At 39.9% G+C, this 27,600-nt stretch overlaps 1 protein-coding gene across 1 annotated transcript; it reads right to left on the bottom strand.

Annotated features, from left to right (window-relative positions):
• Positions 1-101: 101 nt before the first annotated feature.
• gcgra (glucagon receptor a) lies at positions 102-27,104 on the bottom strand. Its single transcript, XM_026360465.1, has 14 exons — positions 26,805-27,104; positions 8,505-8,652; positions 7,904-8,000; positions 6,916-7,023; positions 6,705-6,799; positions 5,936-6,030; positions 5,622-5,811; positions 4,793-4,952; positions 4,558-4,618; positions 3,840-3,909; positions 2,340-2,428; positions 1,417-1,561; positions 625-666; positions 102-523 (listed from the first exon to the last, which is right to left on the bottom strand). The coding sequence occupies exons 2-14, from the start codon at positions 8,556-8,558 to the stop codon at positions 164-166; spliced, it is 1,566 nt and encodes a 521-aa protein (XP_026216250.1). The 5' UTR covers positions 8,559-8,652; positions 26,805-27,104; the 3' UTR covers positions 102-163.
• Positions 27,105-27,600: the final 496 nt, after the last annotated feature.

Below are 27,600 nucleotides of genomic sequence, written 5' to 3'. Positions count from 1 at the left end.
GGTTGTGGAGAGGGCCGACTGCTTGATCTCCCAGGGTAGACTGCTCTGATAGATGACTCCATCAGTCCAGCTCTTCGCAGTCACCCAGGGCGGGATGCCAGAGCCAGGTGAGAGTTTAAATCCCAACAACTTTCTTCACTAAGTTCTTGTTTCCATTGGCTTCTCACAGGTGGCTCTCCACACTCTCCCTCTGAGCCTTGTAACATTGCACCTTGTCTGTAAGGCTGATGCTCGTCAGCGGTGTGCAGTTGCTGATGGTTCCCTCGTGCAGCAGGGAGGCACACTGGCCTTCCCCCTTACAGTGCACCAAGCCATTATGACAGCTAGCCATCAGCATGTGCCTCTCCTCAGGGCTGCAGATTGGAGCGGAGGTCTTGGCGATGTCTGGGAGGTGAGGCAGTCGAGACACGTGGTTCAACAGGCTGGCCGTCTTCGTGTTGGGGGTATTGCTGTGGCGGTATTCCTCCTCAATGTTCCTCCCTAGCTTCCAGCGCTTCCACTTCTTCAGGATCTCAGACTGCACCTAACAAGACGGCAGAGGTTAAAGTAGATACTATTCATATAATAGCAGAGGAAAAGTCTAGAGGTTAACAAACGTGTGGTCATGCAAAGGAGGAGACTCACTTCTTTGTTGACAAAACAGTACAAGATAGCCACCAAGAGACCCTGTGGAGACAACCAATATGAAGTCAGTTCGAGGTATTAACATTCAGTTGTCCTACTGCACACGTCTATGTTTATCCACCTTTCTGGCTGCAAGTCTGTTACCTTATGCTAAACCACTGAGTGCAACCATTTGCACGTTAGAGTGTCTTCTGTCCCACAACAGTGTACTGTATGTCTTTAAATGCCTTTTTACTTGTGAGAGAGCATGTCCTGCCCTCTCTGTCCTTTACACGTCATCTGTGTCCCCACACCAAAAGGGTCGCAGTCTTTATGTAAGTGTGACACAGCCAGTTAGTGGTCCAAACAGCATATTATGTTAATGTAATCCATCCTGACACATAAGTAAATATAGCACTTCTCTGTTGTTTGAGGAAAGCAGAGTGCAGAGATTTCTGAGTTCACTGCTGAATGAGCACTCTTTATTTATCGCAGCGTGACTTTTGATATTTGGATGTGATGAAGAGATGATTTAACCCTTTTATCTTCTCTACTTCTTAACTCTCCCACTCTAAACAAACTGTGCTTTCTACTTCAAATTTGTCTCAGTACAGGAACCTCAGGGTCATTGATGGAATGATTTTATCAGTGTCTGAAATAATGAAAATCTAAATGTTAAACTTCCTACAGACTGAGCCACTACTAGCCCAGCATATTTTTCCAAAATTGGCTGATGCTACCGTTTAATTACATAAATGTCATGGTGTTTCTCACTCAAAATCACAACTGAAGCTTTGGTCCATAAATCCCAACCTGGAACGATGAGAAGAAGAGGTCGAGGAAGAGCTTGGCAAGACGAAGACCAATGGTGCCCATTGTGGATTCGTCTGTCACAAAGATAAAGACCACCTGATGGATACCCAGCAAAGGGATCAAGGTTAAAGTGGACTTTGCCAACCTGAGAAGGAGAAGGAAAAAGACAGAGACACAGTGAATAGAAGGAAAACACAATAGCAAACAATATTCTGTACACATCAGACACGAGGGGTCAATTATGTTTTTCATTTACTGGTGTTACGTTTATGCTTTTGTGAAATCGGATGTTCTTGTTACACATAGTCAGAGGCCACAAAGCTTGAGGGGAAAGTGTGTTTGCATCCTGTCCAGGTTTTATTCTGGCCAATTTAGCTTTGTTTTCAAGAGTTTTTTCAAAATGCTGCGTCAGTTGTTTTGTCTCAGTTATTCTATTACATGGCTCATGAATCACAGCGGCAAGAAAAAGTATGTGAGCCTACTGGGATTTTGAGCTGGTCTTCATCTAAGTTGAGAGTATTATCAAGTATGATGTGCCTTAAATAATAATCTAACCTTACAGTGTGAATAATGGCACTATATTTGAAAAGCTTTTGAGGCTTCTATGGCAGGATACGACGAAGGAAGGCACTGCTTATTAAAGAACATTGCTGCACGCCTCACACTGTGAGGTTTTTGTGGTTGTTTTTTTGTGTTATTACTTTAGGCACATTGTATTTGTCAATAGTCTCGACTTAGATTAAGATCAGATCACATTTTATGACAAATAAATGGAGAAAACCATGAAATTCCAATAGATTCACATATTTTTTTGCCACTGTAGATTATAATGCCAACAGTTGGCACAGATAATTTGCCATATTTCAAATCAGAATCTGGAAAAACAAAAACATGATTTTTTTAGTTTTAACATTTAAACTCACCTGAACTTGTAATCTGTGTATCTCATTTGGTGCGCTCGAAGTTTTGACACAAGAATTTTTATGATATGGATAAAGATAAGAAAGTTGATCTGTGAAAAACAGAGGTATCAGTGTTAATAGTGCTTTGTTGTCTTTGCATCTTAACTCATTTCAGCTGAAACGCATTTCCTCACTTAGTTATAGTTATGCACATAACTGACCCTCTAAAAAAGTGTATATACTATACAAAATTATATTTGTTTTCATCAAAGTAATGTAAAATTACTTTCTTACTTTTAAAACTGTCTGGGAAAAATAGATTTCTAATGAACCTAATGTAACTTCTGACCAGAATAAACTTCAAAATTAACAACATATGATAGAACCAAAGCACTGTAAGTATTAATGCATATAATTTAGGTAAAAACATTATTTTCTTTGATCCAACTCTGTAAAATTATAACACACGGTCGAAGCTCATTATCGTTATGGAACCATTTCACAGCAGATGGCATTTCAAGAATCAAGTTGTTCTCCCGATGAAATTGTGTAATGATGTGACCTTTTTTGGTTTAACTGAAATGGCATCGGTAATTAGCAGGTGCTTGGAAGAAAAAAGTGAAGCTGGACGCAATTGTACTTATTGCCTGCCTTTGGGACTGTGTTGTTTTTAATACGTTTTGCTCATTAGAATTTGTAAAAAGAGTGAAAACTGCAAGGTGACGAACATGGTGAATAAAGAAACGATATGTATATTTTTAGTCCATTTAGTTAATAATTAAAGTTATGTTGAACAGAAATCAGGGTAAAACATGTATTGTTTGGAATAAAAATAAAAATATAAAAATGTCTCCAAACAGTAGATTAGCTTCCCAATCCCTACATACAGTATATACAGTATATATAGGTTTTGTTGGACAGTCACATGCACACACAGGCAAAAAGAGGGAAATTGTGAAATGGGAAGCAGGCGTCATGTCCCTGCGACAAATCAAACACAGGAATTCCTGTGAGATACAAGCCACTTAGCAGAACGATTAAGGCATGGAAAATGCCGGGATGTCTGTATAACGTGCCTGAAATAAGAACCATGACAAATTAGACTTATGTAAAGACCTAGGACTGACCTTTTCAGAGCACACATACAATAAAAGTCTGGTCAGAGAAGGGAGTAGCCTAGGGTGTAACTAATTTGTGCAGTTAGAAAAAGAAAACTTTCTTTAATCCAAACCCATTTGACTCTTACATGTTTCACAGATGTTAGGTTTCAACCACAGTCAGTCCTTTACACTTTATCAATAAACAAGGTGTGTTCAATACTGTAAATTATGTAGGTGGGGGGGTGTATTTCTGGGACAACAAGTAGCAAAGCAAAAGTTCTGAATACAGATCTAGGATTTTGGGGGTGAATACACTTTTTTGCTATTTTATTTTAAAGGTAAGATAATAAACAACACACATCTTACATCAAATATTAATTTTAAACATAATATAAATGTAATGAGTGGAGAAGGTATTTACCACAACTGCCAGCAGAATGGGAGAACGAATGATCCACCAGTAATTCATGTTAATATTTTGCACCCAGCACCTGAAAAAAGAAAAGCGGTGAGGGAAAGACACAACCAGAAATATTCCCCCATAGAGAATTACGCGAGACATGTCGCATTCTTTTAGACGAGACCGTAACACATTTTGTTCCACTGTTTTGCATCTTTTAACCACAGCTGAAAGCTTTACTCCACCTGGCTCACGAGGGGAGACACACCACAGCACCACTTTGGGCTTTTAAAGCTTTACATAACAACACAATGTGTCAGTGGTTTAGAAAGTGTGGCTTAACATCCCTTTCACCCCATTTGCTGCTGAAGTGTGTACATTAGAACCTAAGAGATTGCATAATAGAAGCACTGGGTGCTGAATATTAAGATCAAATATTAACATGTGCTAACACAACTTCTGTTCTCACGTGATTTCCATATCTGGCTCATAAACTGTTTTGTGTGAAAAGTTTACTTGCAGCCAACTGCTTGTGTAGTAATTATGTGTTAAATTGGCCATATGCTGCCGAATGTCAACATTTGGGAGAAAGATCATCTGCCAATTTCCCAATGTCATGCTGTTATGAGGGAGGAATCCATAAGAATGAGTTAAAATAGAAAATGTTTGTCAGGTTTTCACATTGGCTAATAAAACATGAGTTAAGGAAAGAGAATGAGAGAGTACTGCGGAAACTTACTCTTGATTTTCATGCAGGTATTTAGCTATCATCCACGGCACAAGAAATATTAATGGGGTACCTGGGGAGAAATGAGAGCTGTCTAAATGCAAAATATTTTCATCATTTTAGTTTTAAAGCCATTATCTGCTCTGACTTCATTTCCATTAATATCACACAGCACATGATGAACGTGTTTCCACTGACTGACTTTTAACTCTGGTTGAAGACGCACACACATAACAGGCCAGCTCACCCCAGCCAATGCACAGGTAGATTTTGAAGTAGTTCCTTTCTGTAAACACAGTGATGACCAGGAGGTTGTGGAGGTAGATGCCTTCCACCAGAAGCCAGTAACTGTTGGCCATGACGCTGTACTGCATCATCACCACTGCAATGCGACAGCTAACAGTTACCTGCAACACAGCAGAGCTTTCTTTTACACGTGTTAAAATATCAAGCGGTGACGTTAAACATTATTTAGTGCTAGGTCAGTGCAGATGGGAGCTCCTTCTGTCTCTGGCATTTCAGTTTCGATTTCGCCATCAGCACTCTAATTGTACAACAACAGCAACTTTAACACCAACATACAAATGCAAGCAGAAATACACCAAGCATAAAACTGCATAGCTAACTTTACACTTTTAGCAATAAAATGTTAATAATAAATTTACCACTATTCAAACTTGACTATTTAGCAATACTGTGATAAATAATAATAAACATCTTCTCTTTTCAACTTGCAGGATGAAGCAAAGTTTTGAGCTCCTTTTATTTTTATGTTGACTTGAATGAATGATTTTCTTTCTTGAAGATTAAATCTTGTTTCAGTTTATTCTTAGAAAACAAAAAACAAAAAATTCCCTGCGAGACCTTCCCCCAATATGTCAAAAGACAGATGTCAGCTGGGTGCAACTCTTTCTACCATTAATAACTGAAATGGCTTATAATAGGACAGCTTTACTTGACATATTTAACCTTTCTAAACTTTCTGTTATGATGCAGAATAAGCTAAAGGAGGAAATGACCTCAGACCCCACTTTATCAAAAAACAAAACAAAAATGATGCAGATGACACTACTGACCTCATTGTTGACCAGCAGCTCCATTGGCGGAATAGATGCCCGGGGAAACCCCTGCTCCGAGTCTCTGCTTAGGCCGTGGGACGTGCTGTTAGCCTCCAAAAGAGCATCTTTTATGAGGATGGACAGCGCTCGCAGGATGAAGGAGGCAAACAGATTCATGTGGATGTTATTCCTCATGCAGTGCAGTTTTCTGATGAATGAGAATCAGAAGCGAAAAATAATTTACATCTTTTTTTTTACATTTGTTAAATATATTGTTTTCCAATGCTTCACTTCCTTTCTCAGAATTGCTTTTAACTGATCATTATTAGTACCTGAAAAATATGAGGATGCCAAGTGCCAGCACCAAAGCCACCAGTGATAAGGAATAACCCACTGTGTACATGATCCAAATGTGGTCGTAGTACTGCTGCAAATTAAAACGCACAAGAACACATAGACCTTAGAAGTTTCTTGTTTCAGCTGCAGGTTTAACATTGCATTTAGTGTGTGACACTTATACAAGTTCAGACAAAGGCAGCATTAGGTGTTCTTGTTGGCGTAGTACATGCAGCTCTAAACTCTTCACCTCCACCTCTCTCCCCATACACAGAGTCATTCACAAGGTGTTTCATGGATTAAAAAAAGGAAGGCAACGTGTCATAACACACAGCTACTTCTTTTTTGGATGATAACATTTCCATTAGGAGTCATGCTTAAAAGCATTCCTTCTTTCTCACTAAGTAAAGTAAACCAAGTAAAAGCGACTCCAGTATTGTTTCTTACCAAAATGTGACAGAGCTCTCAGACATAAACAACAGAATTTCATGTGTTGGAATATTTTGTGCATGTTGACATTCGTAAGATGTGCAGTTTGAATTATATCTCCGAAGTTTATACTAGCAGTAATAATGTATGTTAAGATGTGTTTCCACTGTGCTGGAGCTGACATATTTCACGTCACAAGAAGATACATTAAGATTTGCTGTAACTTGTGATGTTTGCTGCAAACCTAATGACACAGCTGTGCATGTGTTTCTCTTGATTATGTCTAATAAAGAAACTAGATGAATAAATGGGAATAACAAGAGAGACATTTCTTACCGGACGTTGATCATTGGAATCACATTCGCTGGTATTCTTCATGGTTACCCATTGCCCATTTGCATCACATTCCTGATACACCATGCCGTGCTGAACTACACACACACACACACACACACACACACACACACACACACACATATACATTAAAAACAACACTTTTTTGCTCTGTAGGGTATTTTATGTCGCTCCGCATCAACATGTGTCTTACCTTTATGGTACCATGGTAGATACCACGGACAGGCCACACTGACAGTTGTGTTGGGAAGTCCATCAGGCCAACATGCATAATTGTCAAAAGTCCTGTTGCACACAAGACCTGGGGATAAAAAAACACATGAAATATGGGTCAGGTTTTTAACCTAACAATCACAGGCATTACACAGCACTCTCTGCTGTCTGTGACCTCGAATGGTCACATGCAACATTTCTTTCAAGGGATGGCTGCTGGTGGTCATTTCAGCCTCGTTACAGATTGTGTTTTTCATCTTGACTTTAGAGTAAAATCCTCTATTGACGATGTTCCACTTATTTCACACCTTTCATCTTCCAAGCAGAGGATCTTTGGAAGATGCTGACTGTTTTTAAATGTTTCTGTGTAGACAGCTGGATCACAACTGGAAGGGATCTGTCCCATCTCCTCGGTACCTGCTTATCAACTGTTATATTCATGGGGTGACAAGGAGGGTATGTGAGTGCTGTGGAGTGGCAGAGAGGAAGACTGTGATTTTACACTATACCTTTTTGAAAGTCAGACCTATGTTGTCCTGCTCGCTCCCTCACGATCAAAAAACATGCTAACAGGCTATAATGTAGTTTAACACTCTGTTGACTGAGCGAACCAGAGCCAGTTCTCTCTCAGCATGAGCAGAGATGCAAATAGAAAGCTGGGAGCGGCTGTATGCAGAGTGATTATGTGATGGTCCTGTGCAAGAAGCAGAAACTGTAGCTGCTCCATAGTCCGGTCAAAGTGTGACCTAACCATCACATCCTCTACTGCATTAGTTACCTGCACTACAAGCTAATGATAAATACAGGTTATTCCCTAGTGTGTATGCAAATTAGATTTTTTTTGTTAGTTTGTCACACTTCGCCCACGTTTCACTAGAAAAAATGCTCTTTTATTCCTAGAATTCTTGTGACAACCACCTTGATGCTAGTGTTTTCTAACCTTTAAAAATACACTATGCTCAGCTCACCGGTGCTCAGTGGATATCGGCTGTTGTTGCGTTCACACTCCTCCATGTACAATTTCCAGCTCTCCGTCAGCTCATCCAGGGTAACAGCAGGAGACATCTGAGGACACAGTGAAGCACAAACGAAGCCAGCTACAGTTTATCAACATGGCCTCTTATTCGTGAATTTATTGATGTAGTGTAAGCAGCTTGGCAGGGAAAATGTTGGGAATGTGAGCCCCAGACACACCATGAAGATGCATTAACTGAATTAACATTCATCTGTTTCACTTTACTTCATATATACAGAAGCTGTAAACAACCCACCCTCTTGCTGGAGATATAATACATCAGGATGACAGTGTTCTACTAATGTGCTGTCAGTATCGGGCTACTGTATGGACAGACTGGTACATTGCACATTGTACATTAAGTACACTATGTCATTAAGGGACAGCTTATTTAGGCTTCCACACCACAACTCTCTGGCCTGTTTCAGAAGGACTAAAGAAACAAATCCCACCTCCCAAACTGTAAAACAACTAGTCGAAGTTCACTGTATGGAGTGAAATATATACATGTATGTATATGGACATGCTTGTGTGCGTATGCTTTTGGGACCCACCTGGATTCTGCAGAAGACAATGAGTAATGCCAAAAGGAGGAACAGCCGGGACATCCCTGCCTCCTGCAGTTGGTGCTGGTAAGGGAAAGTGCAGGACAGGGGAAGGGTTTCACCTCATAAGGGGGCTTATCTATGCTCACCACACTGCCTAGATGACACAGAGACACACAATCCATCACAGCTTGTTGTAAACACACTACTTATTACCATGGCTCAGTTCGGCTGCGCGCAACAAGAGGGACAAAGCAGGAAAAGGCTGGGTCATATCTATCACACTATAATTACACCGTACGTTAAAGAGAAAATGTCTTTTGTGAGTCGTTTCCTAAAAAGGTGCTGTTGATATAGAAGGGGAGCCAGGATAACCATAGTCTCATTTACATCCTTGCCATACCAAGTAGAACCAGAAACAACAAGGTGTAAAGCGGCATGATGCAGCAGGATGGACAATCCACAACCATGCTGTCCCGAGAGTGAATCACGGAGTCAAACCTCTCCACGAAATGCTCTTCATCCCATCAGTGAGACAGCTGCAGCTCAGCAATGCTGAACTGAATCATTGACTTGTAGTTGGCTGCTGCCCACTCTCATCTTAAAGCCTCTCAGTGGGAGTGTGTGTCAGTGTGTGCAGGGGGTCACTCACCTGAGTATTGATCGGTGCCGCAAACTCCCCCGAGAGGTTTGGTCGAAGCCGGAGAACGGAACGAAATCTGAAACGTTTCTGCAAAAAACACCTTGACCATGGAAACATTTTTAGCTAAAACGTTTCAAATTCCATTCTGTTCCAGTCTCGTGGGACGGAGGAGGATGGGCTTGTAATGTGTTTACAGGTTGTGTGGTATTTGTCCAGGAGATAAGAGCACAATGTGTAATGACAGACGTATGCAGCATATGCGCTTGAGAAAGCCTCAGTTCCATTCAAAGACTTGATCAGTCGGCACTTTGTCTCAATATGTCAACAAACTCAGATCCTGTCACAGCTCATTAGGAAGTTGAATGTATGTAACCTACATCTTCAGGTACTGTAACGGACCGGTGCTTTACACTAATGGCACAAACAAAACAACAGCAAAAACATCTCAATTAACCAAGATTAAGCTCTTCCGCGCCAAACACCTGCGACTTATTAGTAGCCAGATCCTTACCAGAGAAAAAGATGAGGCCTCATTCTGCGGGTGCGTGATGTTTACGCCATGTGTCCAGTTCTGTAGAGAGGTTGACATCTGTGTGGCTGAACACATGCTCTTGCTTACGCCATGGGTTTTATGTCAGTGTGTGATATTCCTCTAAGGGTTACCCTCTTTCACATACACACACTCTCTCTCTCTGTCTCTCCCTCTCCTCTCTCTTTTTCTCCTGATTACCACATTTTCTAACGCCGGCCTGCCTGCAGCACTTTCTGCAACTTAACACCATGTAAGACCAATGATTAACCAGACTCAGTGCTCGGTGGAGTCCTGCAGGGGGAATGATAAAACAGGGAGAGGCAGAGGGTGGTGGAGGGGGGGTGTCAAAGTAAAAGAGCAAGACGCAGAAAAAAGGGTTTCCCAACGCTCTCTAGTCCTTATTTTGATGTCCCCTACAGTCATACACACCAGCCAGTGGCCTCGCAACAGATTCCTCACTGAGCATCCACAATATTCAGTATCCCAAAAGGTATGGCCTGCTCCCAAGGACCCTTCCCAAGTTTAATCCATTCTACGACCTTTACACTAAACTACCTTCTTTTCAGCAGTCTGGATCACAGTTATAGCAGCTTTCTGCTTTGATTCATATTGAACCTGCCTGTTTTGCTCAGAAATCACCAAATGTGCCTGAATCGAAAGACAAAATGATGAGGAATGAGGATGAATGAGGAAAGGAAAGGTTGCCGCTCAAAGTAAAGACACATCCTAAAGACATACCCTTTTAAATCTCTTGTTGTTCAGTTGTGCATAAACATCCTGTACAATGTGTCAGGTTGAATGTGTCTAGTGCAGGATGGTGGGAATAGCATTGGTCACTTGTTGGGAGACCAAGTGGAACTAAAGGGATTGCAGGTATGAGGTTAATTAGATTTGTTTAGTTTATCCTGTTGTCATGATATCCTGCCAGAGCTACAGTTCAAGGCTCTCACTTAGCTGTGAATCTCTCGGCCCGCTGTGGCTCCAGACCAATCAAGTTCCTCTGGAGCGTGTTGTTTAAACCTCCGAGCCTCCTGTTCCAAGAATTGTCCTGTAGATTTTATCTCTGCAGTTGCACGTCTGATTTAAAAGTTGAAATGACTCCTGGGAGTCACACAGGCAGAAGCAAAGGGACCTCTTGGGATGCTCCTGCCAGTTTGCTTTAGTTGCTTTCATACTGGAACAAGTTACTTAAATCAATAATAATGATAATGTTAATTAACTTATTTATTGACAGATGTCGAATATGAAGCAAAGTAGGTACAATTTTCACAAAGGGATCAGTGACACTTTGTAAATGACAGGGTTATTGATCCTTCTGTTTGGAAGGACAGACAACTTTTTTGCCATTTACACATATATGTGTAGAAAAAAACAATCACTGCCAATCACAAATGAATGATGTAAATTATACCTGAATGTCCCAAACAAAAACAAAAAAATGCTCTGTGTTCAAGTGCATGTTGGATGGCTCAATACAATGGCCACTAACAATTACTGTTGTTTGTTGGAGAGTACTTACCTTTCATTTGATTACGCTGTCTAACAAATGAAATTATAAAAGGGGAGTATGTATACGCATGAATGTGGAGCAACAGGGAATGAAAACAACCCTTTCGGAAAACATGACAACTGTCTGGTTCAGAAAATGCCCCTGAGCAGCAATCATGCAGCTTTCCCAATGCAGATTTGCTAGTAAAAGTAAAGGCAAAATCCTCCTACACTGCCCACCTTGCACAACTTCTATTTCTATGAGATCTACTCTACGTACATATACAGTTTAAAATACCAAAGTAGCATTGATTAATCAACCTTTGTTTCCGAAATGTTCAAAAGACTCTCAAGTTGGACTGATGGTCAATGCGGCACAACAGTGTGCACCAGTGAATTCTAATCATGTTGCTTAGACCAGATGAAATAAGGCAAAGAGGCTGAGGGCTGCCTATGCTGCACTGAGCAAGACAGGGCTAGATGAGAGCCCCACTATCTGATAATGGGGTGAAGCAGAGTTCAGAGGAGACGGAGCATCATGCAGCTACACGCTCTGCAACTTGGCTGCTGCAAGGAAGACGGGACATCACTTAGATCTAGGCGCTGCACTAGCCTTATCTTGGGTATCTCACTTGTCTGTTATTTTGTAAATGCTCCATCAACGTCAGACTTTTCTCTGACGCTCAAACTGCCGAGATTGTCTTTAATACATTAATTACAGCAATTATTTTATCTGATCTCTACTACTTGTGTACTGTTCCTTCAGAGGCCATGTTTTTTTTTCTCACATTTGTCTTTGAAGAACACCAGAGAACATGTCAGCATTTATACAGCACATTGTTTTTGACCTGATTTCTGATTTAATCTCCATTAATTGTCATTGTAAATTGTCAGTGTCACGATCCCTGACTTCCTGGTTCATGCTGCTCTCTAACTTGACTTGTACTTTTCCTTTTGTACTTTTATGTGGTAACCTTTAGAGGTTTCGAGTACTTCAGTAATTTTACTTGAATAGAAAAATTAAAGGGTACATTAGTTGACAGTGAAGTGTTTTTCTGGGCAAATACTTGCACTTTTACTTGAGTACTGAGTTTGTGTACTTGATCCTCCTTCAACAACTTGTTCCAGTCTGACTCCCTGGCTACTCTCTGATAGACTGCTCTGATTATTAGTGTTACTCATGTCTCTTCTGATGTGAAATCGAATTTGGAACTAAGGATAACAGATTCTTGGATTATGCATATTTTAGTGCACAGAAGGGGATTTTGAATGCTAGACATATAATTGATATTATTGTGCTTTTCTTTTTCTTCTTTTCCAGAACATACAATGTGTGTCCTCTAATTCTATTCATGCATATGCACACCTCTAAAAGGTAATAGGTAAGAGCCTTCCACTGGATAATTACTGCAATAATTAATATGGTACAGTTGGCAACACAAAGAGACACATAAACCACCACAGAATCCAGACCTTAACCCCACTAAGAATCTCTGGGATATATTGTAATAGACTTTACGCAGTGCTCCTATCATTATTACAAGATCTTAGTGAGAAACTAATGCAACCCTGGATGGAAATACATGTACTGACATTAGATAAGCATGTTGAAACAATCCTATGATTAATGCAAGCAAAACGTGATCCAATAAATATTACATATTAATTTTAAGTGTATTAAAAGACATTAAAAGACAGACTGTATTAGAAATATACAGTATATCCCCACTCCCAACCTTTGCTGCTTCACAAACCTGTTACATAACATGCCAGTGCTAGGAGAACAGAATCCATACATTTAAGTTATAAGTTCCTGAACAGGTTTTAAAAAAAAAAAGCAGTTACGTCTAAGTCTACATGATCCACGACATGCCTGTGATGGATAGCATCCGCTGTTAAAACATGTCGTATATACACTCGTCTTTCGCTAACAACCAAGTAACCATCCTCAACATGGCTGTGCCTTAATTTGGTCCGTCTGTCAGATGTCAGGTCAGGATGTTTCAGGGGATATGACAGGAGATATGACATGCACAGCTTGGCTAATCGTTTGCTGTCTGCTGGAGTTTCTCTGTTCAACAGTGTTTGGAAAATGTGTCAAATCTAAGGCTTTCCATGCGTCATTGAATATGATCTTTTCTTTTTCTCTGCATTACTTCAATATTCCATGACTGGGCTTAAGCAGCTCTTACATGCAAATATTGTAGAGATATGTTCGAATATACAAGTCAAATGTGCCAGAACAGTTTAGGATGTTGTGGAATCACCTAAATTATGCAAAATTTCAATAAATAATATGATTTGTAAAAAAATACATATTGAAATACAAAATATTGATGCACATTTGACTGTCTCCTCTCTCCAGTTTCCACAGATCATTTTCTCTACCGTGAAGAAAACATGTTTAAAATGATCATTGGCAATGGGCAGGAAAATGATGCTCTTGTGATGTTGTTGTTTCCTTCTACACAATGAGTGAATAGGGATGATAGCAAAAAATGGAGGCTCAATAACCCAATGAGGAACAGTGGTTCTGATTTCAGCAGCTGTGTAATGTGGGTAACCTCTGAACTGCTCTAGATGTTTGACACTGACCTTGTGACACTGTGGGAGAGCTGTCTGTCTGTGAGGATGCTCACACACCTCTAGTGACCCACGGGTTGAATGCTCCAAGCCTCCCATCTATGTGTTGGCTATTCACATGTTTTAATAAATATTCACTTTTCCTATTCAGAGGTCATATCTGAATATTGTGAGTGGGAAACAATGACAAGCGGTTGTGTAACAGTTGATAAATACCTGTATTGTGTATTGAGTGGATGTTTTTTTTATTTATTTTTTTATGTGTGTGTGTGGGGGGGAGTGCATTAGCTGGATCCTCTTTCATGAGGTGTGTGTGTGTGTGTGTGTGTGTGTGTGTTGTAGAATCTGTGCCTGCTATGATGCACCAACAACCCTACAGGGAGCTTTTGACTATTAGTTAGTGTGTTCACCATCCCACACTGGTTCTGCTGCATTTGTGGTTCAGCTGATTCAACTATTTTAAGGATTTATATATTGTGATGATCGCTTGGATTTTCTTATGTAGATTTGTCTTAAAGTTGACTAACAAATGTTTGTTTGTTGCAGAAATGCTAAATAGTTAAAAAATGTAGATGGGGTCAGTTATGTTTGTTTTAGTTTGTTTATTTTTTATTTATCTTTTATTTAGTGACTATTTAATATTTTGTACAGCACTCTGGTTAGCTGTGAGTGCTTTATAAATAAGAGTTGATTGAATTGGAAAACAAATAAAGGTAAAGGATCCATATCAACATCGGTGGTTTATGTTGTATGTTTAAAACTTACATTTCATATGGGTCTATATGTTGTTGTCTGATTTTTCAAGCAGCAGTTGAGCTACAGAACGAAATAGAGGGTGCCACTGAGCGAAGTGGATTGTGTTTTTTTGTTTTTTAATCTAAATAATTAACAGTAGTAAATGTTTTATCAAACCCTAATATGGATGATATCTTGCGCCCTTTCATTTGTAATAACTCCCTTAACTTATCAATCAATCGTCTATCTCCGGTGACTTTTTTTCTGTTAACTAACCTATTTATCACTGAATTGTGTCTGACATCAAGTAGAATTTCTGATTGTAGAAGAACATGATGGTTTTATTTACGGTAATGAGGTGATTCTTCAAACTCTGCACAAAGGTATTAACTTCCTCCAGGGAAAACCTATTTTGTGGTGCAGCCAAGAGTGTGCTCTTTATCACAAAACAATTTTCATTACACAAAGCTCATTGCTTTTAAAAAGATAAGTATATTAATCATGAACCAGGACAATCATAACTGCTGATAAGTGGAGGTTTCCAACTGTGCTGATTATCCTATATCATGAAATACACAAAGATTACTGGCCTGATAACTGTGAGACAGTGTAATTCCAGTCCAACAATTACAACAAGAGACACCGTCACGTAGATAGTGTCTGTGCAATCATCTTGGCAGAACACAACACTTAACGCAACATGTGTTAACATGTTACCAACAAGAACAGCACTTGTTTTTTGTACTTAGTGATATTCACTGACCAAGTTAATGCAGAGACACTTCATGCCGTGACCAAACTATAATAACTAATAAGAACGATTGATATTGGTGCTGGTTTCGTTTAGTTTTCTTGAAAGAAAAAGAAAAAAAAAATATTGAATACGCCTAATTAGGCAACATAAATGAAAAGCCCTGTCTGATAGGCTATAAGTTTGTAAGCATAAAAGGTTTATGCACATAATACATGATCAATTATATAAAAACAATTCCAATATACTCTAAGTAGGTTAGCTGCAACATTTAAGTGCTGTTACTTCCAGCAAAAGGGTTCAGTCTACATAATTTATTATGTAGTGTGTGACAGGGGTGATTTAAAGGAGTCACTTTAAAGGTTGTAAATACTTGTTAAAATTGTTTAAATTATTTAGATTACCTTGTAGGCATCTGTTTTTTGTTTGTTTGTCGTTTCCATTACTTTTTCCATGTGCTGTAAATGTATATTTCTAAAGTCAGTGTCATAACCCACAAAACTAGTGAAGTATTTCAGCACTGTCCCTTGACAGTAAAAAACACTGCTTTGTCACACTAATAAATCTCCTGTGTCATTCACGGAAATGTGGTATAAACAAGCAAGTAAGGAGAAAAGTGGACGCAGCAGTGCCGTCCGTCAAGTCACTTTGAAAGCTAGCACGACAAGTGAAACACAGTGATTCAACTGTCTGCACACAGAAAGCAGTCCTTAATGTGACATTTACTAACAGCATTGTCTGTCTGCATAGTCTGTGCCTGTGTCAACAGGCTTTTACATGATAGGATGGGCCTTCATAAACACATAGTGGTGAATGTTCCAGCAGCTTTCAGAGTGTGACAGTGCTGAATTTTCCATTGCAGTAAATGTCTGGATAAGGACTAAAACAACAACATACAGTCCAGATCGCCTTTCTGTTTAGATATGTGTTTGTGTCAGGGGGTCTGACACTGTACAACATAGTTGGTCCTGATAAGGGCTTGTGTTTAGGGACGGGAGCCGTTGTTTAACAAGCAGTTATCAGACGCACATGATAAACATGGCTAATTAAACCCCATGGGTGTTGTTGAGGTCAATAGCCATAATCAAAATAACAAAAAAATAATACAAGAAGAAGCAAACACACTTTCTCCCCAAGGAAAAGAACAATTCACACTTTGAGCACATGAGGACACTTGAGGAAACTGGACAGAGAGATTTGCTTCATTCTTAAACTAATCAACTAACTCCTGGCAACAGTTTCTGCGAGAGCTGCACGATCAAGTGATTGGATTGTATGAAAAGCCATTAACAGAAATAGGGGAAATGTGGCTCCAGAACAAAATAAAGGGGAGACAGATTACGAGATAAGAAAAACACACAGGATATAAAGTAATGTACAGTAGTTGACTTACTTTCAGTGTAGCCAGATGCAGGGATATCTCCAACATGCCTCTATTTCACACACACAAAAATCCCTGTGAGGGGTGTTTGACAGTATTATATAATGTTAAATATATATATATACAGCAGAGGAACAGAAGAACTCACACAGGACCCTCCTACAACGCCCTCATAATGTTTAATGTTTATCAGGTAACAGGACAGGAGTCTGCTCCCGACGCCGTGTCTCCTCTATCTTGTATCCACCTTGTATCTATTGTATATTTAGCTCTTATAGATGCTGGCAGGCAGTGTCTATGTGCGCTAATCCCCTGAGCTCCTCTACACTGCTCTGGTGCTCTGGAATTTGGCTGCCATCAGCCTGGAATTTATCAAACAGCTGCAGGAAGGGGACGTTTGCTGTATACAGTGGCAAAACACAGCACAGTGATACCCTAAATCTCCCTCACCTTATTTAGCCAGGAGGTTGATCCCACAAAAAGAAAAAAAAAAACATAATTGACAAGGAAAAGCTATAAGGAATGAGATCAGACTTCAGAGAATTGATAATTAACCCTGATCTAGAGCAGTGTGACAATGACTCCATACTGTTTCTTCTCCATTTTTACTTTTATCTACAGCAAGTTGCAGTTTTTGCTTCTACAAACACAGACCACATCTCCCTGTGTGCATCATAAACGAGTGACATTACGCTTCACGGAGATCAGGAACACTAGATTAGAACAGTACATAAACGCGCCTATGAACTTAATGTTGGTTGAATCACTGCTGCAGAGGCTGATGCTGTTTATGTGTTTAATATTATCACCTTATGCCCTGAAGAGACTGAAACCAATAATAAATTTATGCCACTAACAAGTTTAGAACTGTCTGTGTAGCTTCGGTCTGATGACCTTTATGCCACAACTATACTGCGATCCAAAAGCAATTTCTAAAAAGCTTGCACTTGGTATTCAAACTTACTAAGCAGAATAAATGACTGAATACTGAGGCATAACCTATTTCAGGCTTTGGTTAATATATAATGAATGAATATTCTAACAGAAGCTAAGCTCTACGAGGAATAAAGTTTTACATCTTACTGCAAACATGTAGGTAAAACTGTGATTTGTCTACATTTCACTTGACTCCCACAGCTTCCCCCTCTCCTTCTCTTTATCGCTCATATTCCTCATCTGTGTTATCTCACCCCATTTCCCCCACTTAGCATCTGTATCATCCCAAATCTAAATGAACTCAACTTGGCAGAGAAAGCTATCTGCTGCTCCATCTTGCTGCACACATTGTGCGCTGACACTCTGTGTGGCTCGCCTCTCAAACATTGCACATGCACACACCACCACAAACACACCCTTGCGGCAGACTGACACACAAACAGTGGATGCTTAAAGCCAACATTATATAAACTTTCCCTCAAGTGCTCTGTAATGCACCCAAAATAATTTCACTCAACGGCCCAAACTTTTTTTTTTATGCATACAGTAGCCAAGTCGTCAATTTGCTTTTGACTCCAACTGCGTGTTAACAGCAATAAAATAAAAGGTGCTATGGTGTATTTCATCTTAAAGAGCCATCTGTGCTGCACAGAGCCTCTTTGAAGAATTTAAGGTAGCTGTGCTACTGCTTTTGTTCTGCTCTAGGCTCCAGCAATACCTAAATAGGCCTCGAGTGTCATTTATTCTCCCATGAAGAGTTATGGGTTCACTTGTTGCAAGTGACCCCACTTATAAATGAATTACCACACAAACATACTGGATCGGCAGCAGCAGACGTGATCTGGAAACACAAAACTGCGCGCTCAGCCTGATATACAGTAAAAACACAAAATGTGATCCACGAACAAGGGCTGTATGTTGTCAAATGCTTCTGGCCTGGTTTGTTTTTAGTCATTTAATTAGGCAGGAAAGACCTACAACGTTTCCCACGTCTGTGCATCGGACACATAGTTTATAGACTGTAAAATAACATATCCTGCCTCTCATCCCTGAGGAGGACTGACATGCATTGTGCAGCATCAACATCTTCATGGGAATGTGTGGTGCAAGGCGAGCGAAAACACTAACATGTCATGCAACAGAAAGAAGCAGAGTGAGAAAGAGAAGGAAAGCAGCTCAGTAGATCCAGACTGAATAAATCTACAGCCTCCAGTATAATAATGTCAATGCTACCATTTACTATAAATTACTATCAGCAATTAGGAAACATGTTCATCGTAGTTCCCCGAGATGACGCCACAGCGTCACTACTGTAGATGATAAAACAAGAGCCACTGAAGGTGAACATGTCTTTTACTTGCTTGTTGGTTTAGAAATAAGATCTGTTCTTCTCATAGCCAAATCCTACTGGGTGGATTGAGTGTGAGGCTGTCAAGCTCTTGAAAGACGCTGAGCAGTTTAACACAGGCCTTTGGAGAGTCTGCATAATACTCTGTAGCAGCACTGGGTTAGTGTGTAATATATATTTGATGTGTTTAGTTTATAATAACGTGGCTCAGGGGGAAAGGAGGAGAGAGCTTAGTTAATGGCAGCTATTTAAAGGAGGGAAGGAGATGAGGTTTGACAGGCGAGAGGTGTACAGCCACTGTGACATTCATGAATCGCCCTTCAGAAAAGAAGCCGGGACTGAAAGATGTGACATTAACATCAAGTGAACGAAGACATGCCAGAAAACTCAACAATATATTATTGATGAACAATAATAAATGATGTAGTTCCTTATTCTGACACTGACTGCACAGACTATTTTGTCCTGTAAAAACTTTTCTTGACGTGTGACATGTTTGTCAACATACGTGTTTATAGAAAAGGGTTGAAGTCACCAAAACCAACACCAAACCCCTGTGGGTGCTTTTCTGTGTTCTGATGACAGGCGACTGAAAGGAGTGTGTGTCGGTGCGTGTCACATGTGGATGGAGGTCAATGTCTCCCATTGTGTACACAGCGTTTGGACGCCCATGTCCAGCCCCCTGGGTCAAAAACACACTGACATCAGCAGTCTTTACGGTGACGCAGGAGGACATGATGTTGTTTTTTCGTTTTTTTTTTTTAACAATCACAACCGCCGAAAAATGAAGAGAAAGGCTTCATTCATAGCGAGGAAACATGCACTGCTGGAAGATATTAGTCTGACACTGGGTGCTTGAATTTCTGCCCAGCCTTCGTACTAAACCGTTTCTTATACCTGTTACATCCACCAACGAGCGTCACTGCAGCAGTGCTAATTGCTGCTTTCGAGGACATTGTCTCACGTCTGTAAATTTTGCAGTTATTAAGTGTTATTGTGAAAATACGTATCAGTATCAGTATCATATTAGTAACAATAATCTCCAGTTCTGTGGAAATGTATGCTGCAGTATCTCATTAGATATGACCAGCGCGCTTCACTTAGGTAAAACATACCGTGCCGTGACTCTGAATTCATATACGCTGCATTCTGTGCATGTTACTGACCTTGCACAGCTTGTCCTTCCCCACAAAGTGGAGGAAAAATAAGCCAAGGTTGCGCCTTGCGGTTTGACCATTTCTAAGGGAATTTGGGCACATGTTCTGGTCGAGGACTGTTAGCCAAATGATTCTCTAAAGGTTTGTTGGACGGAAAAACCACAACAGTCACTTATGAGAAATGGTTTAGCAGAAGTGTTGTGTGGTTTCATACATTTTCTCAATTGCTGTAAATGAACAATGGACATAGTGTGTGTGGGTTCTATGTTGAGAGTTTTTATATTTCAAAAATAAATCTAGAAATTTGGTCAATGACAACACAAAACTGCTTAAAACCTTGATTTTAAAAAATACCAATTGCCTTACATACCCTTGAGCCATTATTTACTCTTTTACCTTTGTTAGAGGGTCTCAAATAGGCAGCTTATTTGTGTTTTCTCTCTATGTTCCTCGTCATATTCTATTGCCAGGATTATTGTTGAGGAGGACTTCATCTACACTAAACTATAGCGCTCTGGTTCACTGCATTCTTTCAGAAGGAAAAGCAGCAAAACATTTATGACATATGACACGTACTGTAGACACCTGGAGGCATTAAATCTGTATGAAATCTATTTAAATCATTCTGGACCTTATTTTTCCTTAGAGTAGATTATTTATCCACCATTTTAGATGTTTGTTTTTTATGTGGGTATTATTTTTTATAATTTAGTTGTGTTTTACACTTATGTTATTAGCAATATACTTAACTTTATAAGTTATAAAAGCTTTTTTTAAGCTATACAATTAGTATAGTATCACTATAAAGATAAACATATAGATTTTATTATTCAAATTTTTGACACTTTGATGTTTCAATTTGTGGAAAACAAACCCTAAAAGCCAAAATGCACACTGAAGGACAATGCAGAAGGCAAAACAACAACAAACCTTTCACTCTTAAATGTGCAGTGCACCAAAAATGTACGAATCATTTGTTTGTGGCTTGAAAAAAGTTGTCAAGTGGACAACGTGCGTCCCAAAGCCCATGGCAAAGACACGGTTGTGACAGTTTCCAGTTGAGCAGTGTTGAGATAAAACGAGTGCTGTTTGTGCTCTGTACTGTGATAATAGGCTGTGTTGGGGAGCAAAGGGAACTACACTTGACCCTCGACCCACACACGTTGCAAGCGAGGAGGGGATATTTTTAGCACTGCGCAAATGTGGCTCTGAACAAATAGAAAAAAGCTCAATACCGTTATCTTCTCCAGGGTTTAAAAAGCAGTTTAGAGAAAAGCAAAGCCCTGTTGTTTTCTTTTATCTTTGGTAATCCTTTGCTGCATGGCTGCCGGCACTGACTCTCCTGTAATAAATCTTTTTTGCTCCAGTCTCCACCCTACATGGAAATGCCTCCACGTGAAGAAGAATTTACTTCCCACAGGACTGGCTGGCTATCTTCCCCACTGAGTGCAAAGTGAGCTGGACATGAACACAACTGCCATTTTCCAAGCTCTCAGATCTGATCAACAGCTTGAACTGCAGTGACCCCTACGTGCACATTGCCCCTGTTCCTGTATATCAAAAGCCAAAGAGGTTGCAGGACATGAGGAAATCAACACCAACCAGCAGCGCAGTGCCAGAGTGACGTTGACGTTGACATTTATAAACGTCATTTGGCAAATAAAACACCAAATGGCAGGAAGAAAGGTTCAAATGATGCCCTCTTTGGCTTTCAATGCTGTGCCACCAGCACTGGAGTGTGCAAGTCGGTCAGTAATTAAATAATTTACATTGGACCTGATTGTGTGATTCATCTTCCTGAGGGAAAACACAAGTGATGTTTTTCCATCATCACAGCGCTCCATCTCTGATGGATAATTCCGGTCATGACCTCTGTATATCCATCTCCAACGCATCGGTTCTGAGTGAATTTCACAGGCAGGTAAATTGTCTGTAGAGTGCTATTTACCAGAGACCCTAGGATGTTAAGTATGAACATATGGAATGAAGTCACGAAATTACTCTGGGTTCACATCTGTTGAGCTCAAATATCAAAGACTATTGGCTCTCCACACTCACTTGAAAACCTTGCTCATTTTATAAAATCAAGGGTGTTGACAGTTTAACATAAGTAACTTCAAAACGCTGTTTAGATTTTCATTTAGACATAATCTATCACTTTATGAATCTGCATAGAAAATTATAGTTTCTGCTTTTATGGAATCCAAGCACAGTAGTTTGAGCCAATGTCTGGTTTCATCTGAAAACCTCTCTGACTAATTCAGCAACAATACAGGAGCTAAATCAATTATGTGTGTGTGTCTGCAGACCTCAAAAATGGAAGTCTGTATTATAAAAGTCAAACAAAAGTCAGCAAAAGTTTACTACATCAGAAACAGCAGCCACAGAGGCATTAAACAGCAGGGGGCAAACAAGGAACAATTAAAGTCAAAGAAAGTAATTTAAACAGTTCAGACAATGTTTGAATCATTACTGATGTTTTATGCAGTAAAAAACAGCGTTGCTAAAGTAGAAGGGGTAAAAAAACAAAATAATTTTAACAGCTAATCTGTAATATGTGAGCACAATAGGTGTAGGTTAAAAAAGGCATTATTAACAATATTAAAATTAACAGTGAGCAGGTTTTGATTTAAAGTAGCAGATTAAACTTCCTTAAAGAGAATCAGCTCCAACGTTTAGTCAGTCGCCTGTAAACCTTATTCACACTGGGACGCTCTTTACACTATTCCTTGTGGGACTTTCTTGAGCTGATTGAGTGAAGACAGGAAGAATATGATTTAAGCTTTTCAGCATCTGGCTGATTCCCAAAAGGGAATGCGGTCAGTCATTCGTGCTGTGAGGCTGAAATAGCGAAGCTCTTACGGAACCAAGAATGAAATGATGCATTGGGTTTCTCCAGAGCACCACAGCCCTGGTTTTGCTTTATTTACTATTTTATAATAGCTTTCTTATGTTCAGCGTGTGAAAGAGGCAAACAAAATGTCCAAATGTTTTCTAACTGTGGAAAACCACACACTTACTGAAACATAATTTATATATGAATGCAAATTCAAAAACACATATTTAAATCGCTGAAGTGCAAATCCCATTTGACCCCTTAGAGGACTCACAGTTTTCCCGATGCAGAGCAGGCATCATCAAAACACTGTCTGGATTTATTCACATGGGCAGGAAGGTAAGATGCTGGCAGCCGCCCAGACCACAAGAAGTGGTGGAATGTGATGTATCTGATTCTAGTCCTGGTACTGAGCATAAAAAAAAAAATAGAGAGGAAAAGGAAGCAGATGGTACCCAGAGACCACAGAGCCACATCAGGACACCACACAGATGGGCAAATATGGCAAATATGTTAAATGTGCACAGGAAACAAGACGTCTGCTCTGCATGAAGTCAAACAATGATGTAACAAAAGCCAACTATGCACAACAAACAAACTGCAGAAACATAGATATGCTTGGCTTCATTAATGATGTGTCTCGATAAAAACGTCCCCCAACAATATGAAATTGCGTGAATGCTGCACTTTCACGAGTGCTGTTGCGAGAAGAACTAATCACTATGTTCTGCAGGCATTTTAGAAAGTTTGATCTGCATCGAGTTCACACCGGTGCACCGCCTCCAGGGAAATACACTCACTGTAAAGTCCAACACTGCACCTTCTGCTGCCCATTTATCTTTTATATGTTTTCAAAATAACTCCAAAGCATATAAAGTGAAGCATTTCAACTGCAAATACTGCAAAATTATTAAAAAAAACATTTTACAGGTCCGGTCCCATTACATACAAGGAGAAAAACAGAATCAAGCCTTTCACCAGCTACTCACTAGTAGCCTGACGTGGTGTACCGTACTGATCTGAAAAGCAAATGAGTGATTAAAATATTCTCTGGATTTTGATTTGTTTGAAGAGGTTTCTTTAAAGGAACTAATAGTTGTTCTGCTACTGGCACACTGTTGGGTGCATTTGGGAACATTTAATAAACTCTTAAGTTATCCGTTTAACCTAGCATGTGCCTGAAAGTCAAAGTGTTGCTCCAAGCAAAATGGGAGTCGATGTCTATTCAATAAGCAGTAGATGTTTCCTGCCACTGACAGGAAGGGATTGGTTCTGATCCTTCCCATTCAATTGTTTATATAAATGTTGTGTATCTACAAGTATACAGTATGTGAAAGAGAGAGAGTACATATACATCTATTCTGTAACTTACTGCAATTCTAAAATTCTCTTTATCAGCAAGTCCAGGCCAAGTGTAAGCATTTCCTAAAGTGAATGTATCTGTGAGAAATAGAATTTCAGAATTGCACAAATTGGCCTAAGTTTGTTTACTTTTATTATGATTATTTATTTGGTTCAAGGGATGCCTGCATCATTTCTGGTATTACGTTTTTGTGTGATATTATTATTTGTATCTGATATTTTATTTATTTATTCATTTTTGCTTTTTTTTTCCATTTAGGTTTCTGTGTGTACACGTATGTTTGTGGACAAGGAGTGGGATGGCTCACTCAGAGTGAGTGGAGCCCAGCGGCGGTACCCAGACAGACTCTTATCACCACTCCGCTGCAATCCAGAGTGACAGCTCCCTGTAGTGGAAGCTATTCTTAGGCCCCCTGGGTCCATCATGGGGGTTCGTTTGAACCTGGAGTTTGTAAAGCAGCGCAGAACGTCTGTGATAACTTGATGGGTGATGACACCGGCGCTCCTGCTCACACCTGTCTTCCGCACCACCACAGGCCATCATCCAGCTCAGAGTTTCCTCACTTATCTCTCTCTTTAGACCTGTCCATTTTGTTTGCTCACCAGTCTGCCTCTCTGCAATTTAAGTCTCTTCCCTCTGCCTTTTCTCTTTCATTTCTTTCTCTCTTCCTGTGCTTCAGTCAAAGAAAAGGTAGAAAGGAGCACAGCAGGAAGTATGCAAAGCCACTGAATTGATTACTTCTGTTTCTCACTTTCATCGAGTTAAGATTTCTCACGTTCAGGAAACCACATAAGACAGAGATATGTGAGGCTAGGCTCTGTCTTCTTTTCTCAAGCGTCATGTCTTCCTTTTGTTCACCTCTCTTTAACCTCAATCCTGCAACATGTCAATTATGTATTGCACTGCAACATCGTGGACAAGCCTAATGCATTTTTACAGCATTGCATGCATTTTTGTCTTCCACCCTTTGGCTCTTAATTACAAGACAGTTTAATGTGAACATGTACTCTTCAGTCCACAGACAGAAAGCTGAATGTTTACAGACAGGATAACTCTTGTCTTGGCAGCCCGAGCAGCCAACACTCAAATCCGCAAGTTACAGATCAAAGAGGTACAGGACGAGCAAATGTTTGTGAATAATGAAAGCCCTAAAGTGCTTCGCAGACAGCACTGTAATGTATGAATGTGTGATTGGATCTGTGTGTCGCCACCGTAGCTCCAATCGTGCAAAGACATCACCATATTTGTTCTCACCCTGAATTAATATTTTTTTTGCGAGCTCTTACATAATTAGTTACATCTAAAAGGCAGCGGTCACTTGAACCATGATTCCTACAAGTGCACTTGGTTTAAAAGCTTTTTTTTAAAGGTTCAGTGCAGTCCTTTATCATTGCAATCATCACTTGCATCATCAATGTGCCGCATGAATATGAGGGTCAAATATATTTGTAACCTTAAAACACATGCAAACCCTAAAGCTATATTTTCATTCATCTTTTTCATCCACATACATAATAATTGAACTTGCAAGCAAAGAAAGTTCACCCAGCTGATTGTGGCAGCAGGAAAACACTTACATCACAAAACTGCACTAATGTCAATTCTGTATGCATTAAATCTGCACACTGATGTTTGCAAATGACCACTAGACACAACATGCTGCGATGAGCTCATCCACAAGGTGCACCTGCACAGAGCATGCATCTCTTATATCACTGCAACAGATGTGTTAGGGTAGTAATGAATATGTTTGTTTAGTTATGTGTTAGAGGTGTTTACCTAATAATAGGCACATTTATAAGCCAGTCTCTGTGCAGTGAAATACAAGATTCACAAGGGAGTGGGGGGGCCCACATGTTGTTCTCTCACTTGCGTGATGCTGCTCAAGTGGGTCTAATTAAGATCAAAATCACTCATGGACAATTAATTCCCCTAACAATTAAATCTTTATATATTCACAGTTAGAAGAAGCTCTAATGAGTTTATTCTGCCTTGTGTAGGATTACACGCTTTTTTCCCCCCAGTATAGTTCATTTGCTGCTGCTTTTAAAATTGCCTAGATAATTAATAAATTAAAAACCAGGTAGCACAGGTAGCTAAGGTATAATATATTGCAAGTTGCATATAATTATGTTACTTCTGCTCTGTACTACTGTAAGTAGGATGCTCACTGTATATGTGTCTGGACTTAAATGAAAGAAACACATCTGTATGCAGCAGTAACTTATATTGTAATTTAAAGACTGGTTGATATTTGATATGACTAGATTGTGCACAGCGTGTCTAAGCTGACTCAGACCCGCTGCTGGACTTGACAGAACCGGCCGGCAGATTCCACTTGCTGGTTTAGATAAGACTGCATTTGAACAGGAGCGATAGATAGACAGATGGAAGTCTGAAAACGTTTCTAAAAATCAATGTGTCACAAAATACACACACAAAAAAAAAAAAAAAAACACGCACAATCCCTGACTGTGGCTCTCGGAGTTTGTATAGGATATAAAGCTTTCTAAATAATAAAGTAACAATTTACAGGTGAAACAAAAAGACAATTACCGTTGAGTGGATTCCGCTGATTTGCACTATCTGTGCGTCTCTGTTCATCTTCTGAGCTGCATCTGGTGGAAAAATATTCCTCAGTTCAAGCGGCTCCGCTTGCAGCTGTAATCCAACTTTCAAAAGAAATTACTGCTCTCAGCTTCGGAGAGGAGTCCTGTGTCCTGTCGCCGACGGCGAATTATTCAGCTAATTAAATGCTAAATGCTGTTTTGAGGAAAAATAAAACTAAATTAAAAAAAAAAAAAAGTAAAGTAAACGGTTTAGCTCTATGCGCGGTTTTTGGCACCGGCGGCTGAGTGAGCGAGAGCCGCGCTGCTCCTCCTTGTACCCGTGTGACGCAACAGACGGAGGTGGATTTAACCCAGGACCGAGGTCTAGTTTGTGTGTGTGTGCGTGTGTCCCAGTTCACAAATTCACAATGTTTAATGCAGCCTAGAGTGCACTGTCTCTACTGGTTTCTATATTTATTGTAAGTCTGCCTTTCTGTTTTCTAATGTGCGTAAAGGGGGCTTTAGAAAACAGGACCCTCTCTGCGCACTGTAAGTGAAGCTCCTGCTCTGTGGCTAAAAAAAATAAAAAATAAAAAAAAATGCTGAGCATGTCCAGTTGAGTCTGATTGTGATGGAAAGGAGAAAAGATTAAAGGGACTTTGAAGGAGGATTCATTGTAGAAGCACATGGCACTGGCTTCACATCTGTATTAAGATTCATGGCAAGGAGGTGAGGGTCAGGACGTGTTGGTCAGCAGCTCACATTTGATCACTGTGATGATTTTTGACTAGTGGGCGAATGCA

Source organism: Anabas testudineus, chromosome 8, assembly GCF_900324465.2.
Source record: "Anabas testudineus chromosome 8, fAnaTes1.2, whole genome shotgun sequence".
Classification (NCBI taxonomy): domain Eukaryota; kingdom Metazoa; phylum Chordata; class Actinopteri; order Anabantiformes; family Anabantidae; genus Anabas; species Anabas testudineus.
The sequence above is the reverse complement of the archived record's forward strand: the minus strand, read 5'-3'. Positions and strand labels throughout refer to the sequence as shown.

Excerpts from the sequence above, each read along its gene's own strand:
- gcgra (XM_026360465.1), bottom strand. The coding sequence starts at position 8,558 with ATGTCCCGGCTGTTCCTCCTTTTGGCATTACTCATTGTCTTCTGCAGA. Across the intron at positions 3,910-4,557 it reads TACCTGCATGAAAATCAAGA|GTGCTGGGTGCAAAATATTA; the intron begins GTAAGTTTCCGC and ends TTCTTTTTTCAG. Across the intron at positions 1,562-2,339 it reads TACACAGATTACAAGTTCAG|GTTGGCAAAGTCCACTTTAA; the intron begins GTGAGTTTAAAT and ends TCTCCTTCTCAG.